Below are 20975 nucleotides of genomic sequence, written 5' to 3'. Positions count from 1 at the left end.
ACATGCGCTGTGGTCCTCACCCAGCCTCCTCTGGCAGATGACTCTGCTTGCTTCTGCAGAGAGGAAGCCGAAGCCTTCGTTTGGGAACACTTTATGCTTTCCGCCCTTGTACATTCCAATCTACCAGCATCCGCTCTGCTGGTCCTTCCCGGGATAGAGAACGTTCCTCCTCCTTTCCGAGGTCAGTCCTCTTGCTACACTTTCGATTTCACTTCTCACCATCTTCTCCGCAATCTGATATTCTCAGTCATCCTCCTGTCTTAACTATCTCTGTTGATGTTTACGCAAGAAAATTAAACGTGCTCCTATCTTTTCCGTGACAGTGTCTTTCTCTGGCAGCCTGCCTCCCTGCATAGATAAGTGTCCGCAGAGAACTTGAGAAATGTCCCACCTTCCACCACCCTTCCATCCATACGGCCCCTGCCCCGACCTTCCCACTGAAAATATCCTTATGAACATCACATGCATAATAAATGCCATGGTCAGGATTGATGCACCCACCTGACCCCCAAAATCTAAATTCAGTCACTTAGAGCAAGGATTTGCAAATGATGGCATTTGGGCCAGTGGGAGCATGACATGTGATTTTTGTCAATAAAGTTTTATTGAAACACAGCCACTCTTGTGTTTGGTCCCCCAGCCCTGCTGCTTCGGACATGCGGCGGTGTAGTTTGGGAAAGAGTCTCACAAAAGCTAGAATAGTTATTATTTGGCACTTCAGAGAAAACGTTTTCCAAGCCCTGGCCCAGATGTTTAGTGGTTTGATTGATGTATTGCTTGCTAGCCACCCTTCACTTTTCCAACCATGAGCATTAATTTTAAGGGTATTTCTCAATATACTTTCCCCCTCATTTGAGTACTGACATCAGAAGGTTGCTCTTTACTTTTGCCTGATAATATAGGCTGATAGAACCCAATGGTTTTGTCATATTTCGCATCTGTAATTTGTGGGGTTCAGCCCCTGGAATAAATAAATCAAGAAAAATGTTAAATGTAGCATGTTAGGCAAGAAAGTATTTAGTGCCGACTATACTCGTCACGTTCCTTCTTACGGTTTTGCCTCAATCCAGCGAACGGGTATTACCCAGATCAGGGGGAAAATGACAAATAGAATATTTCATAAAAGTCCGTGCCCGGATCAAGCATCCAGATGGGTAACATATGCTCCAGCCATTAAAAGTGATTTGACCTGCTGGGTGGCAGATCTCAAAAGCATAAAAATAGAAACGAGGCTCGGCAACAGCTCCTCCTCACAAAAGTCTCAGAGTAAATTGTAGAAGAATTTTCTCTGCACTTGTCTGGAGAGGTTCAGTAACTCACAGCCATCCTCCCTCTGTGACTTCCCATCATGTCCAAGTGCCATCTAGATGTGGAAAGTGTGGATTTGACAATTACCCGGCCAGATTGTAAATTTGGACCACGGCTTTTTTTCCTCTGCACGTACGTTTTCAGAAAGAAAAAAAAAGAGAGCTAGAGAGGAAGAATGCCAATTCCTTAACCTGTTTGTCTTTTGTCTGTCCTGCAAGGCCATCTTCTACTTGACTCAGCATTTTTTTTCTCCTTCACAAGCCAGTTCAACATCTTTTGACCCAGGGCTGGTGAGAGGCACCCCTGTGCTTCCTGTGGGCTCCCAGTGTCACTGTGTGTGGGTAGGTCTGAGCTATCTTTGAAGGCGTGGGGTTTCTGCAGTGTGCAATCCTCATTCACAGGTCTTTGTGTTCCCCGGGGACTCTGTCTGTCAGAAAAGCGCAGCTCCGAGTAGCACATATTCTAGATCCCCACCTGCACCGTCACATACTTGCTGTGTAACCTGCACCAGCATTGTGTCAAGTGTGAAATGGGGTACCTGCCTCGTGGACAGATGGTGAGGGATGAGTGATTAACACCCGTAATGAGCTTGCGTAGTTCCTGCGACAAGAGGGCAAACTGTTTCACCAGTATTCCTGGTCACACTGAGCCACGCTTGGTGTTCAGTGGTCGCGTCCCTGTGACCTTCATTCTGTGGCAATCACAGCAGTTCCTGGGACAGCCGCGTGCTGCCTCTTCAATCCTGACGGACACATTCTGTGCATGTCCTTTTCGATGGAATATGGCAGGGAGAGGAAGGCTACAGCTAAAATGCCATCTGACAAGCAATGGTATTTGCTTGTCAACACATGCCTGGCCACGTGTGATTCCATGACCCCAAATGTTTTTCCCAGAGGCAGAGTGTGCATGGATGTGTTTAGGATCTGTTAAAAGTTTTAAATATATACGTGTGTGTGTGTGTGTGTGTGTGTGTGTGTGTGTATGTTTTGCCACTGCTGTGAAAACACTGCTCTTACAGCTTTAGGAAACTACATGAGATTTTGTTTGTTGATCAGTTTTCTGAGTTTCTGAATATAAATTCAGAACCGTGAGCCTTAGGATGATACTCCTGGGGGTTCAGATTTTCCAGGCTGAGCATATCCCCAGTAGAGTTTGTCTTCAGAAAACCAGCTGGGGGTGAACCCACAGGCTGCCGCCAGAGCTGACCTGCCGGGGGGTCGGTACGCGGTCTGTGGGGGCTGCGATACAGCAGGCTCCCCTGCGCCCTCCTCCGGGTGCTCTGAGCATCTCACCTGGGCAGAGGGACAGCCCTGCTCTGCACCCCCCGTGGAACTGTGTCCACCAGGGACACTGTGGCTTGGTGCTTTATTGAGGATCTTGAGTCTCTGGCAAGGCATGACGTTACCAGGGTCTCTCCGGGAGTTTTGTTTGCAGAATGGTGATGCACTGAGCTTCCATTGACTTTTCTTGCATCACCTGGAGGTCTGGGATCTCAGCAAAGTCCCTAGAGCAGAACAGATCCCTGACCTTGGATCATGATGTGTGCACACACCTTGGCTGCCTCTGTGGATTTCTGTGACACTCTCTGACCTGTGGGTGGTTGTCCACCACAGGACGATCCAGTTCATTTTCACAACACACTGTGTGCACATGGATAGGCATTTATATAAATGGTAATAGAGATGGAAAGACTATTTGGATTACTTATGGTGAAAATAGCAATCATATTTACTAAAAACAAGTATTTCCATTGCTACATTGTTTTCAACTTTCTTGATGTATGATTAACTAATAATAATTGTATGTATATATATATAAGCTGTACAAGATGATGTTGGGATACATATATCCACTGTGAAATGATAACCACGATCAAGCTAAGTAACACACCAATCACCTCATATAGGTACCCTGTCCTTTGCTTTTTTTTTTTTTTTTTTTTTTTTTTTTAATAATTATTTTTTATTGAAGGGTAGTTGACACACAGTATTACATTACATGAGTTTCAAGTGTACAACACAGTGGTAGAACATTTATATACATAATTCTAGGTTCCAGCTATCACCCTACCAGGCTGTTACAATATCTTGACTATATTCCTTATGCTATAACTTACATCCCGGTTACTAATTTATTTTACCATTGGAAGTCTGTCCTTTTTTTTTTTTTTTTTTTGTGAGGGCATCTCTCATATTTATTGATCAAATGGTTGTTAACGACAATAAAATTCTGTATAGGGGAGTCAATGCTCAATGCACAATCATTAATCCACCCCAAGCCTAATTTTTGTCAGTCTCCAATCTTCTGAGGCATAACAAACAAGTTTTTACATGTAGAACAAATTCTTACATAATGAATAAGTTACATAGTGAACAGTACAAGGGCAGTCATCACAGAAACTTTCGGTTTTGCTCATGCATTATGAACTATAAACAGTCAGTTCAAATATGAATACTCATTTGGTTTTTATACTTGATTTATATGTGGATACCACATTTCTCTCTTTATTATTATTATTTTTAATAAAATGCTGAAGTGGTAGGTAGATACAAGATAAAGGTAGAAAACATAGTTTAGTGTTGTAAGAGAGCAAATGTAGATGATCAGGTGTGTGCCTGTAGACTATGTGTTAATCCGAGCTAGACAAGGGCAATAAGACATCCACGTATGCAGAAGATTTCTCTCAGAACGGGGGGGTGAGGTTCTAAGCCTCACCTCTGTTGATCCCCAATTTCTTACCTGATGGTCCCCCTGCGACTGTGCCTGTCTTAGGTTGTTCCTCCCTTGAGGAATCTTACCCATCTCTGGCTAACCAGTCATCTTCCGGGGCCATACAGGGAAATGTGAAGTTGGTAAGTGAGAGAGAAGCCTTATTGTTTGAAAAAGTTAGCTTTTTACTTCTTTGCATATTTATGCCCTGTGGCTTCTATGCCCAGCATTTGTCTTGAGGTGTCTTTACCACTTGGAAGAATTATGATACTCGGTAAATTTGATATGAGGCACGAATTCTATTTAAGGGTTGTAATTAGGAAGGAAGAAGAAAAGCTATAGAAGTAGCAGGCAGAAGAAAACATGGGAAGATTGATTATTTCTTTGACATATCTTCTTGTAGAGTAACTTCAGCATGTATAGGTTTTAAGCTACTACTTAAATTGCACACCCACATTAACATAATAGGAGTATAGTTACATAACCAAAGCATATCTGTAATTACCAGCCATCTGCAGTGAAACCAAGAAAACCAGTTAGGCACCTTAGGCATTTGTGAAAACTTATCTATGATATGGTGGATATTGTCCAAATGAACTTGAACAGTCTGAGAGAAATCAGACAAATTAAAACAACCCATTCCTGGGGACTGTTCACATGCCATATGTTCTTTTAACAATAAATAGTTTGTAGTTGTAAGACTTTGGAGCGCTACAATTTGCACTTCTCCAAATTCTTGGTTGAGTTCCAACAGTATAGATCCAGTCCAATTTTGTTGTTTTACTGTATGCACAGGCCAGCTTAGATATCTCCTTCCTCATTCCCATGGCAGGTCCAGGAACTGGTGGGATGAGTGCATCTACAGCTGTAGCAGTGCGTGGATCTTTGTTGGGGTTTTTTGATGATCATCTTCTGGCATGAGTCTTCCAGAGGGTGCAGATGTTGGAAGTTCTTTTTCATATCGTATCTTAGTTCATTTTCGGGGTAGCCAAATTAGGCTTTGATCCTCTGTATAAACACAAACAGACCCTTTGCCTACACTTTTATATGCCCTTTATACCCTTGTGTAGAACTCGTTGGAGGTTACCACACAGGAACTGCCCTTTTTTTTTTTTTTTTTTTGCTATCACTAATCTACACTTACATGACGAATATTATGTTTACTAGGCTCTCCCCTATACCAGGTCTCCCCTATAAACCCCTTTACAGTCACTGTCCATCAGCATAGCAAAATGTTGTAGAATCACTACTTGCCTTCTCTGTGTTGTACAGCCCTCCCTTTTCTCCTACCCCCCCATGCATGTTAATCTTAATACCCCCCTACTTCTCCCCCCCTTATCCCTCCCTACCCACCCATCCTCCCCAGTCCCTTTCCCTTTGGTACCTGTTAGTCCATTCTTGAGTTCTGTGATTCTGCTGCTGTTTTGTTCCTTCAGTTTTTCCTTTGTTCTTATATTCCACAGATGAGTGAAATCATTTGGTATTTCTCTTTCTCCGCTTGGCTTGTTTCACTGAGCATAATACCCTCCAGCTCCATCCATGTTGCTGCAAATGATTGGATTTGCCCTTTTCTTATAGCTGAGTAGTATTCCATTGTGTATATGTACCACATCTTCTTTATCCATTCATCTATTGATGGACATTTAGGTTGCTTCCAATTCTTGGCTATTGTAAATAGTGCTGCAATAAACATAGGGGTGCATCTGTCTTTCTCAAACTTGATTGCTGCATTCTTAGGGTAAATTCCTAGGAGTGGAATTCCTGGGTCAAATGGTAAGTCTGTTTTGAGCATTTTGATGTACCTCCATACTGCTTTCCACAATGGTTGAACTAACTTACATTCCCACCAGCAGTGTAGGAGGGTTCCCCTTTCTCCACAGCCTCGCCAACATTTGTTGTTGTTTGTCTTTTGGATGGCAGCCATCCTTACTGGTGTGAGGTGATACCTCATTGTAGTTTTAATTTGCATTTCTCTGATAATTAGCGATGTGGAGCATCTTTTCATGTGTCTGTTGGCCATCTGTATTTCTTTTTTGGAGAACTGTCTGTTCAGTTCCTCTGCCCATTTTTTAATTGGGTTATTTGTTTTTTGTTTGTTGAGGCGTGAGAGCTCCTTATATATTCTGGACGTCAAGCCTTTATCGGATGTGTCATTTTCAAATATATTCTCCCATACTGTAGGGATCCTTCTTGTTCTATTGATGGTGTCTTTTGCTGTACAGAAGCTTTTCAGCTTAATATAGTCCCACTTACTCATTTTTGCTGTTGTTTTCCTTGCCCGGGGAGATATGTTCAAGAAGAGGTCACTCATGTTTATGTCTAAGAGGTTTTCGCCTATGTTTTCTTCCAAGAGTTTAATGGTTTCATGGCTTACATTCAGGTCTTTGATCCATTTTGAGTTTACTTTTGTATATGGGGTTAGACAATGGTCCAGTTTCATTCTCCTACATGTAGCTGTCCAGTTTTGCCAGCACCACCTGTTGAAGAGACTGTCATTTCGCCATTGTATGTCCATGGCTCCTTTATCAAATATTAATTGACCATATATGTCTGGGTTAATGTCTGGATTCTCTAGTCTGTTCCATTGGTCTGTGGCTCTGCTCTTGTGCCAGTACCAAATTGTCTTGATTACTATGGCTTTATAGTAGAGCTTGAAGTTGGGGAGTGAGATCCCCCCTACTTTATTCTTCTTTCTCAGGATTGCTTTGGCTATTCGGGGTCTTTGGTGTTTCCATATGAATTTTTGAATTATTTGTTCCAGTTCATTGAAGAATGTTGCTGGTAGTTTCATAGGGATTGCATCAAATCTGTATATTGCTTTGGGCAGGATGGCCATTTTAACGATATTAATTCTTCCTAGCCACGAGCATGGGATGAGTTTCCATCTGTTAGTGTCCCCTTTAATTTCTCTTAAGAGTGACTTGTAGTTTTCAGAGTATAAGTCTTTCACTTCTTTGGTTAGGTTTATTCCTAGGTATTTTATTTTTTTTGATGCAATTGTGAATGGAGTTGTTTTCCTGATTTCTCTCTCTGTTGGTTCATTGTTAGTATATAGGAAAGCCACAGATTTCTGTGTGTTGATTTTGTATCCTGCAACTTTGCTGTATTCCGATATCAGTTCTAGTAGTTTTGGGGTGGAGTCTTTAGGGTTTTTTATGTACAGTATCATGTCATCTGCAAATAGTGACAGTTTAACTTCTTCTTTACCAATCTGGATTCCTTGTATTTCTTTATTTTGTCTGATTGCCGTGGCTAGGACCTCCAGTACTATGTTAAATAACAGTGGAGAGAGTGGGCATCCCTGTCTAGTTCCCGATCTCAGAGGAAATGCTTTCAGCTTCTCGCTGTTCAATATAATGTTGGCTGTGGGTTTATCATAGATGGCCTTTATTATGTTGAGGTACTTGCCCTCTATTCCCATTTTGCTGAGAGTTTTTAACATGAATGGATGTTGAACTTTGTCAAATGCTTTTTCAGCATCTATGGAGATGATCATGTGGTTTTTGTCTTTCTTTTTGTTGATGTGGTGGATGATGTTGATGGGCTTTCGAATGTTGTACCATCCTTGCATCCCTGGAATGAATCCCACTTGGTCATAGTGTATGATCCTTTTGATGTATTTTTGAATTCGGTTTGCTAATATTTTGTTGAGTATTTTTGCATCTACGTTCATCAGGGATATTGGTCTGTAGTTTTCTTTTTTGGTGGTGTCTTTGCCTGGTTTTGGTATTAGGGTGATGTTAGCTTCATAGAATGAGTTTGGGAGTATCCCCTCCTCCTCTATTTTTTGGAAAACTTTAAGGAGAATGGGTATTATGTCTTCCCTGTATGTCTGATAAAATTCCGAGGTAAATCCATCTGGCCCGGGGGTTTTGTTCTTTGGTAGTTTTTTGATTACCTCTTCAATTTCGTTGCTGGTAATTGGTCTGTTTAGATTTTCTGTTTCTTCCTGGGTCAATCTTGGAAGGTTATATTTTTCTAGGAAGTTGTCCATTTCTCCTAGGTTTCCCAGCTTGTTAGCATATAGGTTTTCATAGTATTCTCCAATAATTCTTTGCATTTCCGTGGGGTCCGTCGTGATTTTTCCTTTCTCGTTTCTGATACTGTTGATTTGTGTTGACTCTCTTTTCTTCTTAATAAGTCTGGCTAGAGGCTTATCTATTTTGTTTATTTTCTCGAAGAACCAGCTCTTGGTTTCATTGATTTTTGCTATTGTTTTATTCTTCTCAATTTTATTTATTTCTTCTCTGATCTTTATTATGTCCCTCCTTCTGCTGACCTTAGGCCTCATCTGTTCTTCTTTTTCCAATTTCGATAATTGTGACATTAGACCATTCATTTGGGATTGCTCTTCCTTTTTTAAATATGCTTGGATTGCTATATACTTTCCTCTTAAGACTGCTTTTGCTGTGTCCCACAGAAGTTGGGGCTTAGTGTTGTTGTTGTCATTTGTTTCCATATATTGCTGGATCTCCATTTTGATTTGGTCATTGATCCATTGATTATTTAGGAGCGTGTTGTTAAGCCTCCATGTGTTCGTGAGCCTCTTTGCTTTCTTTGTACAGTTTATTTCTAGTTTTATGCCTTTGTGGTCTGAAAAGTTGGTTGGTAGGATTTCAATCTTTTGGAATTTTCTGAGGCTCTTTTTGTGGCCTAGTATGTGGTCTATTCTGGAGAATGTTCCATGTGCACTTGAGAAGAATGTATATCCCCCTGCTTTTGGATATAGAGTTCTATAGATGTCTATTAGGTCCATCTGCTCTACTGTGTTGTTCAGTGCTTCCGTGTCCTTACTTATTTTCTGCCCAGTGGATCTATCCTTTGGGGTGAGTGGTGTGTTGAAGTCTCCTAGAATGAATGCATTGCAGTCTATATCCCCCTTTAGTTCTGTTAGTATTTGTTTCACATATGCTGGTGCTCCTGTGTTGGGTGCATATATATTTAGAATGGTTATATCCTCTTGTTTGACTGAGCCCTTTATCATTATGTAGTGTCCTTCTTTATCTCTTGTTACTTTCTTTGTTTTGAAGTCTATTTTGTCTGATATTAGTACTGCAACCCCTGCTTTCTTCTCACTGTTGTTTGCTTGAAATATGTTTTTCCATCCCTTGACTTTTAGTCTGTACATGTCTTTGGGTTTGAGGTGAGTTTCTTGTAAGCAGCATATAGATGGGTCTTGCTTTTTTATCCATCCTGTTACTCCGTGTCTTTTGATTGGTGCATTCAACCCATTAACATTTAGGGTGACTATTGAAAGATATGTACTTATTGCCATTGCAGGCTTTAAATTCGTGGTTACCAAAGGTTCAAGGTTAGCCTCTTTAGTATCTTACTGCCTAACTTAGCTCGCTTATTGAGCTGTTATATACACTGTCTGGAGATTCTTTTCTTCTCTCCCTTCTTGTTCCTCCTCCTCGATTCTTCATATGTTGGGTGTTTTGTGCTGTGCTCTTTCTAGGAGTGCTCCCATCTAGAGCAGTCCCTGTAAGATGTTCTGTCGAGGTGGTTTGTGGAAAGCAAATTCCCTCAGCTTTTGTTTGTCTGGGAATTGTTTAATCCCACCGTCATATTTGAATGATAGTCGTGCTGGATACAGTATCCTTGGTTCAAGGCCCTTCTGTTTCATTGTATTAAATATATCATGCCATTCTCTTCTGGCCTGTAGGGTTTCTGTTGAGAAATCTGACGTTAGCCTGATGGGTTTCCCTTTATAGGTGACCTTTTTCTCTCTAGCTGCCTTTAACACTCTTTCCTTGTCCTTGATCTTTGCCATTTTAATTATTATGTGTCTTGGTGTTGCCCTTCTTGGATCCTTTCTGTTGGGGGTTCTGTGTATTTCCGTGGTCTGTTTGATTACTTCCTCCCCCAGTGTGGGGAAGTTTTCAGCAATTATTTCTTCTAAGATACTTTCCATCTCTTTCCCTCTCTCTTCTTCTTCTGGGATCCCTATAATACGGATATTGTTCCTTTTGGATTGGTCACACAGTTCTCTTAATATTGTTTCATTCCTGGAGATCCTTTTGTCTCTCTCTATGTCAGCTTCTATGCGTTCCTGTTCTCTGATTTCAATTCCATCAATGGCCTCTTGCATTCTATCCATTTTGCTTATAAACCCTTCCAGAGTTTGTTTCATTTCTGCGATCTCCTTTCTGGCATCTGTGATCTCCCTCCGGACTTCATCCCATTTCTCTTGCGTATTTCTCTGCATCTCTGTCAGCATGTTTATGATTCTTATTTTGAATTCTTTGTCAGGAAGACTGGTTAGGTCTGTCTCCTTCTCTGGTGTTGTCTCTGTGATCTTTGTCTGCCTGTAGCTTTGCCTTTTCATGGTGATAGGAATAGTCTGCAGAGCTGGGACGAGTGACGGCTGGAAGGACTTCCTTTCTTGTTGGTTTGTGGCCCTCCTCTCCTGGGAGAACAGCGGCCTCTAGTGGCTTGTGCTGCGCAGCTGCGCGCAGACAGGGCTTCTGCTTCCTGCCCGGCTGCTATGGAGTTAATCTCCGCTGTTGCTGTGGGCGTGGCCTGGCTCGGGCAGCTGCTCCAAAATGGTGGAGTCGCGTTGGAGCAGGAGCTGCTGGGAGGCTATTTATCTCCGTAAGGGGCCTCCCTGCTCCCTGCAGCCCAGGGGTTAGGGTGCCCAGAGATCCCGGATTCCCTACCTCTGGATTAAGTGGCCCGCCCTGCCCCTTTAAGACTTCCAAAAAGCACCCGCCAAAACAAAACAATGACCACAAAAAAAAACAAGAAAAAAAATTTTTTTAATTAAAAAAAAAAAAAAATTTTTAATTAAAAAAAAAAAGGTGGTCGTTCGTTTTTCTTTATTCTCCGGTGCCAGCCTCAGGCCTCTGCTCACCGGTCTTTCTGCCCTGTTTCCCTAATATCGGGGTCCCTGTCCCTTTAAGACTTCCAAAAAGCGCTCGCCAAAACAAAGCAGCAAAAAAGCAAAAAAAAAAAAAAAATGGTCGCGCGCTTTTCTTATGTCCTCTGTCGCCCAGCCTCCAGTGCCCGCTCACTGTTCTTGCTGCCCTGTTTTCCTAGTATCGAGCGCCCTGCACTCTGGCCCGGATGGCGGGGGCTGGGTGCTCGGCAGCCCTGGGCTCCGTCTCCCTCCCGCTCTGCCTGCTCTTCTCCCGCCGGGAGCTGGGGGGAGGGGCGCTCGGCTCCCGCGGGGCCGGGGCTTGTATCTTACCCCCTTCGCGAGGTGCTGGGTTCTCTCAGGTGCGGATGTGGTCTGGATATTGTCCTGTGTCCTCTGGTCTTTATTCTAGGAAGGGTTGTCTTTGTTATATTTTCATAGATATATGTTGTTTTGGGAGGAGATTTCCGCTGCTCTACTCACGCCGCCATCTTCCGCCCCCTGTCCTTTGCTTTTGTGGTGAAAGCGCTTCCGATGCACCCTCTTGGCCACCTCAGGTGTACGTTGCAGTATTGCTGGTGATACTCGCCCTGCTGCACAGTCGAGCCCCAGATTTATTCTTCTCGCATGACTGAAACTTTGTACCCTTGGACTACAACTGCCCTCTTCCCCCGGCCCCAACCACTGACTCCACCGTTCTGTTTTCTTCTTCTCTGAGTTGCGTATTTTAGATTCCACAAACTTGTCTTCCTGCCTGGCTTATTTCACTTGTCCTAATGTCCTCCAGGGCCACCCATGTTGTTGCAAAGGGCAGGATTTCCTTCTTTTTTAAGTCTGAATAATAGTCTAGGGTGATATATAGTAATATATATGTATATATATATATATATCACTGTATCTAATACATATACAACATGTAATATGTATTATATAATAACTATATGATAACATGTATATATTAATAATATATATGTTTGTATATATATTATTATATGCCACATTTTCTTTTCCCACTCACCCACTGATGGACCTTTAGGTTGTTTCTCTGTCTTGGCTATTGTGACGAGACGTAGCGAGTGCTGGCGAGGATGCGGAGAAAGGGCACCCCTCCTATGCTGGGTTGCTGGGAATGTAAATTGTTGTGGCCAGTGTGGGAAACAGGCTGGAGGTTCCTCAAGAGATTAAAAAGAAAACGATGAGATCAGGCAATCCCAGTTTTGTGTACTTACCTAAAGGAAATGAAAATCATAATCTCGACAAGATACGTGCACCCCCACGTCATAGTGGCGCTTTTCACGGTAGCCAAGATGTGGGAAAGTACTGTTTTTAACAGCCACCTTCTGTCTTGCTCTCTCCCGGACTAGCAAGTGGGGGGGGCGCCCCTCCCCTTCACCGGGTGACCCTGTAAACCGTCCCTGGACATTGCCTTCTACCTGAAAGACGACGCGCTTGTTAACTCCCGGGAGGATGAGGAAGGCGTTCAGTGCCACGGTCCTTCTCACGCGTAAGGTTTGGATTTGTCTTTCTTAGTTTCCAAATCCTCCTACCTGTGATCTTCGTCAGGCAGCGTCCAGACAAGCCGGCTCCGATTGTGTTGCCACAGAGATGAAGTGGTTTTGAGGAGTTGCTTCGATCCTCAGGCTCTGGTGTCGGGTGAGGCAGGGTTCATATCGCACTCTGCAGCCGGCCGGGTGAGCAACCTTCAGCGCATTGCCTGCACAGCTCAGATGTTGTGTCTGTGAGGTGCAGAGAGGTACGCGTGTCCCCATGGTGTACGTGCAAGGGTGTGAGATACAAAATGCATGCATGCCACGGTGTGTGTCACCCGGGCCGCGGTCGATGGAACTGAGCCATTAGAAGCAGTCCTCATACAAGCCTGTGAGGTCATTCACGCCATTCTCCCTACTCCGACCTTGGGAAGGCAGGTTCTTAGTTAAGGCGGGAGCATGTACATGTGTAGCTACAGGAATGTGCACTTTGATACCTAGGTGTGCATCTCCACGTCTCCATCCTTACCTGTATCTGGGTCTAGGTCGTTATCTGTATGTTCAGTAAAGCTTTTACTTTGGAATCAGTTTAGATTGACAGAAGCACTGCAAGAAGAGTAAGGAGAACTCCTATTTGCTCTTCCCTCAGCATCCTCCAGTCTTACCTTTCTGCATCCCCAGAGTCTATATCTGTCTAGAAATTAACCTGGGTGCCTCACAAGGAACTGAGCTACGGATTCTCCATGAATGCCCTTTTTCTGTTTCAAAAAACCCGCCATGCCACATTGCATCCGGAAGATAAACTGTCAAAGGGTGCTTTCCATTCTCTTAGTATTTTGGGGTCCCTCCCGTGGATTTATTCTGTTTCTTTTTAACCCATGGGGCGATGAGTACAGTACAGAAGCCAGTTCATTAGACCGGCTCTTTCATAGTTTGTAGCCATTTTGTTGTGTTGAAATTCAAAGAGAAAATGCTGCGAGCTCAGTCTGCTAGGGGAAGAAGTGGGTGGACACTCTGGGAGCTTGGTCTCCTAGGAGAAGCAGGTGCACATGCGAGAGCTTCATCTGCCGCAGAGACAACCAGACGGTAATTCCCACATTGAGGTCGCTCCCACAGCTCGCCCGGCTATTGACACCTTGAGGAAACTATGGAGAACTCCTTAAACTTCCCAAATCTAGGGTGTGGCATAAAAGGATTTCGGTGGGCGGTCCTCAGCGACAATCCCATCCACAGTCATCACAGTTCTGTCTACCCGCATGAGAAACAGCATCAAGACATGAGGATTCCCTTCAAGATCCTTAAACCTCTATCTAGGGCGATTCACCTTTTACGTTTAAGTGGGGTTTATGGCCGGGCATTATGTCCCTGTGATGAGCCAGTGTTCTGTTCTCAGCTTCCTTCATTTAATTCCTCATATCAGCCATTGGTTTGAAAATGCCTTTTCTAGTCGCTGAACTTCGGCTCTGTCCCTCCCAGCCTCGGCTCCTGGGTGTATCACTCCGGTGGTGTGCAGCTGTGTGCGTACCTTGTTATAGAGCCACGGGGGGAATTACCCTGGGGGATCGACACATCTGGTTTTCCAGCCACCCAGTGCTGCCTGCATGGTGCAGCCGTGCCTCTCTGAGCCCTGTGCCACCACACTGCCATCTCCAGCCCTCAGGGCCCACAGTGGGAGGCTGTGGTGAGCACCTTCCGTGACGTGCCCATGGACGTTTTGACCCACTTGTCAGCTCACCACTGCAGCCCCAGCCAATCCCCCCCTTCCTGCCCCATCTGGTTATATTCAGTCACTTCCTAGGTACCAAGCTCGCCTCCCCAACTAACCAACGAGAGCTATACTGGTGATCAAATAAGAGCAATGATGGATGTCGAAAATGGCCATTTGGGGTCTTTTTTCCTGTCTTCCAGGCACTAGGCTCTGCACATGAGCTCATGATCCCATGTTGTAGTCCCGCACCACACGTGGTCCTACAAGGCTCAGGATGGTGGATTCAGTCCCCCAGGGGGCACAGACCTGGTGTTTTGTTTGCAGCGGCTGCTCTAACAGATCACGCATTTGCTGCCTGAAGCAATGCAGTTGATGATGCAATGCTTCTGGAGCCAGTTCAGATGTGCAAAATGGGCCCATCTGGGCGAAAATCCAGGTGTTCCTTTCTGAGGGTTTTCAGGAAACCCCGTGTCCTTTTCCAGTATCGGGAGGCCACCTGCAATCCTGGGCTCAGGGCACCTTTGTCCCTCTGCAAAGCAGCTACCTAGCATCTCCCAGTTCCTCTCTTTCACTACAAGGCCTGCTTCTCTGGTTCCGATTCTCGTGTCCCTCTCTCACCCTTACCAGCACCTTGGCGATGACAATGGACCTCCTCGGCTAACCCGGGATAATCCCTTTTCCATACATGCTACCATATCCCCAGACTGGGGGGATTTGGACATGGAGCTTTTGGGCATCATTATGTGGGCTCCCATACCTGGTAAAAAGTAGCAATGGCGTTTGAACTTCCTGAGCCCAGAGCCATTCCCTGGAGCCCTCTATTGCTCTGAGATTCGAGGCTCCAGGATCGCAGAGCCGTCACTCAGGACCACAGCGCCGTGCTGGGTCTGTGTCAGGCATAGCAGTGACCGTGTCCCACGTCCCCTTTTCACCGTCCCTTGTACTGAATTGCTCCTGCATTCTCACTGAATCCATGTAATTAGAGCTTGCTTCTCCCCAACTGGCCACCCACACTGAGCAAGCAACGAGATGCACTGAAGGGAGCGGCCACCTGAGCATTGAGCAAACATACATCTCCCCGTTCCCTCTCCTTTGGCATTTTAGGGGGAAAAGCAAATAACTGGGAAGGAGGCATTCGGATTCCAGGCATCTTCCGATGGCCAGGAGTGCTTCAGGCTGGGCTGGAGATCGACGAACCCACGAGCAACATGGATGTGTTTCCGACGGTGGTCAAGCTTGCCGGATCGCCGCTACCTGAGGACAGGTACCGTGACGCCGGGGTGCTTGCTGTGGGCTCATTCGCATTATGCAGGCATGCTCTGGCTTTGCCCGTGTTGCAAAACCAGTCCAGCTTGCTCCCTCTGGCTGGACTTGTTACCCACGTCCCGTTATGGGACTTCCTGGCAGGCCTGCAGATGTGAAAGCGCCCTGTCAGTCCCGCTATCCCAGCAGGAAATAAACCCTGAGGCACCACGTGGATGGATGCCCTTCCGCAGAGCCTGTCTCCCATTCTGTGCCCTTCATGGGCTGCTCATAGGCCTCTCGCCCCCCAGCCCCCGCCCCAGGTGAGCCCCATACCTTCCCTTTCAGCCCCGGGCAGCAACGATTCACGGCAGCAGAAAGCAAGGCACCTAGTTCCCCAGGAAAGGGCCCCATCCCCAGCGGCTCTCCATTTTGCAAGTTCCAAATGAAATTCTTTCTCTTAAATTTAAACGCAACTTCGGTGACATGGCCAACCGTTCCTTCTTGAGTGTTATTACCAGTCTGAGGAGATTTAACTGACGCGCACTGATTAATTGTTTGCATTAGTTCGGTGGCAGGCCAGGCCGGTGCTGTGAAGGTGGGCTGCAAATCTCATTTAAATCAGCTGCCAGCAAGAATGAAGGGGGAAATGCGAAAACGGAACAACAGCTTAGGAGGGGCTGAGCCCGTGGACACATTCGCTTACCTCCCTGGCTTCCAAACTTGGTTTGCTGCTTATTTTTCTTACTGTTTTCCACCTTCTGCTTTGGGAACCCCTTACCCCAAACACACGTGCATGTGCACACACACACACGCACACACACACACACACACACACACACACACGCGCGCACACACAGCAATGGGAAAGGCGGAATGACCGAGTTCAGCCATCCTCACACCTCATGGTCTGAAGACCTTTGTGTGCTCCTCCGTGACTGAGGCGTTTATTGGGTTGTATATATTGACATTGACCCTAGGAGCAGTTAAGCGTGAAGAAAGACGTAAAACACTGGGCACCCGAGCACGCGTTCGCTCTGCTGACCAGCGCCTGCCCTGCAGCCACTGGGAAAGGCCCCATGTCCTCTCCGGAATGCATGGCTATGCAAAGGACAGGAACCGTGTGTGTTACTGTGAAAATGGTGTTGGCCGTGCAGACCTCCTGAGAGGGTCTCGGGGACCCGCGTGGGCGCCTGCTTTGGCAGCAGCTGGTTCTGTGGGTAAGAGCAGACAGCCTCGAGCCTGTAATGCCTGGCTTCACAGCTGGTTAAGGGTTTAACCGACTGGGCCTCGATTCCTTGTCTGGGCAACAGGTTCAGTAGCAGCCCCGACCTTCCACGTCTGCAGAGCATGCCAAGTGTCGCAGAGGAAATGCCTGTGCGTTTGCGATTTTTGTTCATGCTTAGGGAGAGTTCTGTCTGCTTCCACATTTAACATTCATCCAGACTCATAGAATCATAACATCGGAGGGTTGAACGGGACTTTTAAGATCTACGCTAGTCAACTTATTCTTGTTCTGCCCTAGCGACAGACAGACACTTGGCAGCCGTACCCGACAGAAAGTCTCTTCTTATATGAAGCCAAAAATCTCACTCCCTGTTACATCTACTCCTGGGCCCTGGCTCTTTCCCTTGGAAAACTTAATATTTTGTTAAGTAGCTCGCACAGAGTGTCCAGGTAATTTCATTAATGGCATTTTTCTGTCAGGGCTCATGATATTCAGATGAACGCAGTTCTGCTCTAAGTGGGTTTCCATCCAGTTGGGGAAGGAAACAGTTCAGAGACAAAGGTAGAAACGCAGAGGGAAATCTTGCCGCTGGTGCGTCCTACCCACCCCCGGGTCTGGGGCTGCTGGAGGTTGCTCTGGTTTGCTGGTACGTGCCCCTGGAGGAAGGAAGTGGGCTCCCTCTTAGGCAGACCCCAATGTCTTGTATGTGGGCCAATGGTCATCAGCAGAATTCTTTCTCAATACTGAAGGGTCTTCTCATGGCTCTCAGGGACTCTGGTTTACCGAAACCAACCCTCTGGTACTGTCTCTGGGTTCAGCCCCAAGGCCTTATAAAATGCTATTATCCTCCTAGAACCAGCACAGGTAAGAAAGCAGGAATCTGCTTTCCAGTTCCTTTGTGGAGATAAAATGATCACACAGTATCTCTTTTAAATCATGTCGCCAACCAGGTCCAGAAAACGTGTTCCCTGGAGACGCTGAATGCGTAAAGCAAGGATGGTCAGCAGGGTGACCCTCTCCCCTTCCCCCAGGGGCCATCCATCAATATCTGGACATTTTTGATAGTCCTGGCTCTAACTGCTCCTGGCATCTGGTGGCTAGAGGCCAGAGATGCTGCCTAGCACCCTACAGCGTTGTGGGGCACAAGACAGCCCCCAAAGACCGAGTGAGTCAGCCCAGTACACTAACAGGTCTGAGGTGGGGAAGCCCTGCTCTGCCCCTTATCTTTGCTCATTGATGGCGTATGGTAGAAAGGAGAGCCTCATAAAGACTTTTCAATAAAAGCACCTGGACACAGTGCTCCTATTCATATCCATCTGTAAATTTGATACACAGATCTCTACTCTTTAAATAGCCTCCACTTTTTCCCACTATAATTTCTGGAAATGAGCTTTCCTCATTTCTTGCTTGAGTAATATCGCATTTACATCTCTCCAGAGAATCAAAACTCATTCAGCAAGTTGAACCTAAGCTGTCGGGGGAATACTTCACGAGGGGCCCTCACTTCTTTCTGCATGTTTTGTAGGAACAGAAGTGTTTCATTTCCGAAGACCCCTAAGCCTTCAAGGACAATCTTGTAATTCTTCAGCATCATTTTTGTGTCTACTTAGGGCCTTTCCTGACCAACCGGAGCTTGGTGGGAGATGAGATATCAATGCAGGCTTTCTGCTTAGGTGAAAAAGAAGCTATCATTCCACTCCACGGTGTGCTTCTCTGAGAGTCCTCTCTGCAGTGAATTTTCCCATCTTACATGAGTGATTCATTTGCATTCAGTGGCATGGTTTATGTAAAGAACTTGCAGTTCCATCACCCCAGGCATGTTCAGAAAGCTAGATCCCCCTGTGCTCCAAATAAGCTGATTCTGGAAATACACGGGTGGGGGGGGGGGGGCAACCATTTCTGTGTGATATGAAACCTAGGCAACAGAGACTTAAGCAAAGAAGAGTACAATGCCTAAATGCAGTCATTCATTAAAATGGAAAACCTCTCTGTCGGTCTCATCTTTGCAAGCAGACAGAAAATTACCACAGTGAGTCTATGAACATGCCTCTTAATGTTGGTAATAAAGATGTGTGGTAATTGGTTAAACCTTTGGAAAACATCTACATGCTGGCGGTAGACCATTCCGCTGGATGGGAAGGAAAGGGAATCAAATTTCAGAGGTGAAATACTTAATTCTCCTCTTCCGTCATTAAAATAAAATTAAATTGGATTGCTTTGTTTTTTATTTTATTTTTTACAAGTTAGGAAAAGAAATCATGACTTTAATGCTCAATATTGCTTTTGTCTCATGAAGACAAGGGGAGTGACTTAGTTCTCCCGGTAGCTTTTGCTGATGGCTACTAGCTGGGCAAGTACAGACCTCTTCAGTGCAGTATGATAGTGGAATAAAACAGGAGCTATTTCTAGCTCACTTGTGGTTCACAAGATAAAACACGAACTGCTTGATATACATACAGCCACTTAAAACTGATCTTGATTTATATTCCACAGGGCAGAATATTTCATATCTGTTAATGGAAACATTTTTAATTATGAAAATAACTCTGGTTACATGGTATTCCCTTAAGTTTATTGAACATATACCTACTAGCTCCTAAAATTGCTTCCTATACTATTATTTTCTATGTTGAAAAAAAAATCAGTTTATTTTGAATATCACACAGGTCACTAACAATCATTATGCCCCCAAATTAACCTCTTTGTCAGTACCCCAGACCTTCTCTCTGTGTTCCTCCAAATCTTTCCCTTCTCCTGGGACCCCCAAATCCTTCCCAGACTTGGCCAGGCAAAAGCAGGTGGTCCACTGGCTCAGAGCTAAGAGAGAGAGCAACACGTGTATGGGACGCAAGGTTACTGCAGCCTGGGGAACATTTGCAAACATGCTCTTTCCAATTACAGGAGAGTGGCCCCCGACACTATTTAATTTGACCTGAAATTGAGAAACAGCTCTCCTTGAAAAGCAATGATTAATATTGTGACTCTCCTTGTGGGTCAGGAACCCATGGAGAATAATCCCATTTTCCAAACGAAAAACAATCTCAAACAAACACACATTTTCCCCAGCATGGAGCAGACCCTGTGAAAGAACTCGTCTGAATTTGTAGCAGTGGCTGTCAATACAAACTTGGTATGAAAACTTAAATTCATTGGCAGAGAAGGTCGGTTGGACGATTTCCATAGGAAGCAGCAACTCTTGGTGTGGCTTTGAGAGTGGATTGCTCCCTCCACCCCACCGCTGCAAATTGTGATGTTATGGAAACTTTTCCTTGACAGCAACTCCAAGGGAAATAAATGTGCGGTGTCAAGGTTATCACCATGGCAAACGGTGGCTTTGCACATGGGGTTGAAAACAATCCCAAGTGTTTTGATATCTTAGACACCATTTACATGTTTAGCTCAATAGGGTCATTTTCAATTTCTCATGGTGGAAGAGAAGCTCCTTCCGACAGGCCATATTTCTACTGCTCTCTAAAGTAGTGGCTCTCATAGAAGCCTGATCTATTGCCTGCTCTAAGGAACACATTAGGTGTAAGAAGTAAAAAAAAAAAAAAAAAAAGGAGATGGGTCTCTGCATTTGAGGAACAAGAAGTTGGCAGAATAGCCTTGCCTTCCCTCCTTAAAAAAAGAAAATAAAAAGATTTTTCTTTTAAGACTGAAGAATTGGTGAGATGGGGAGTTTTAATTTTTTAAACTAAATCCCCGTTTGTATTCTCATGACCCAGTTTGGTTGTGAATTACCCATCTTAAGGAAGCAGTTCTGCCCTGTGTACTGAAGCCAAGAACTGAGTTTTGTTGGCTTATGACCAAAAGCCATCGTGGGCTCATGGCTTCAAGAAACAGAGGTGAATGGTGGTGGAGAAACGGAGATTCCTTCTCCCCCAGGCGGTCACGGAAAGGCCTTTGTCTCTGCACGTGGGGTCAAGGTGCTGGAGGGCACAGGACTCCATCCTTCCCTCAATCCCAGGCCCTCTTCTGCCCTGGCAGCGTCGTACGCCCACCCACCCACACACCTGCTCCCCTCTCCCCTGCGCTCTTCAGTGTCGCATATTATTAAGGACGGAGCCTTTCTTGAAAGGAACTGCAAAAGAACAAGGCACAGCTGCCGTGTCAGGATAGAAAAATAGCATTTCAGAGAACACACAGCGTCCGCATAGAGCTGTCTCCCCGCCTTGCTGGGTGCTCTCACGGCCAACAGGAAAAGCAGGCTTGGGAAGTGAGCCAGGTCTGGCTTTTGTTCTTAGTTTTAACGGATGATAATAGAATATTTTCAGCCCGTAGACTTCGGTGGAGTGCGTGATGAAGAACTAGGGCGCAGGCCACAGGAGTGCTAGGCAACAAGCCTATAATTACAGTGCGGGGTCTTCCGGGACACCAAAATAAACCGGAGAAAAAGCTCGAGGGGCGCAGGACCTCTCAAGAACCCTTACCCAAATT

The 20975-nt window shown here is 45.2% G+C and overlaps 1 protein-coding gene across 10 annotated transcripts in view; it reads left to right on the top strand.

Annotated features, from left to right (window-relative positions):
* The window catches only part of LOC130678838 (steryl-sulfatase-like), a 469951-nt gene that overhangs the window by 104988 nt on the left and 343988 nt on the right, over window positions 1–20975 (top strand). For 9 of the 10 annotated variants that reach the window (XM_057496237.1, XM_057496238.1, XM_057496241.1 and 6 more), the window contains one exon: window positions 15173–15332. In XM_057496237.1, the coding sequence (XP_057352220.1) occupies window positions 15173–15332 (160 nt within the window). Of the gene's footprint in view, window positions 1–15172; window positions 15333–15658; window positions 16083–20975 lie in introns of those variants that run through there. The other variant, XM_057496239.1, reaches the window with a different exon arrangement.

The sequence above is a fragment of the Manis pentadactyla genome, chromosome Y, assembly GCF_030020395.1.
Source record: "Manis pentadactyla isolate mManPen7 chromosome Y, mManPen7.hap1, whole genome shotgun sequence".
NCBI classification, from domain to species: Eukaryota; Metazoa; Chordata; class Mammalia; order Pholidota; family Manidae; genus Manis; species Manis pentadactyla.
Note: the sequence above shows the minus strand (reverse complement) of the source record. Positions and strands in the feature narration are given on the sequence as shown.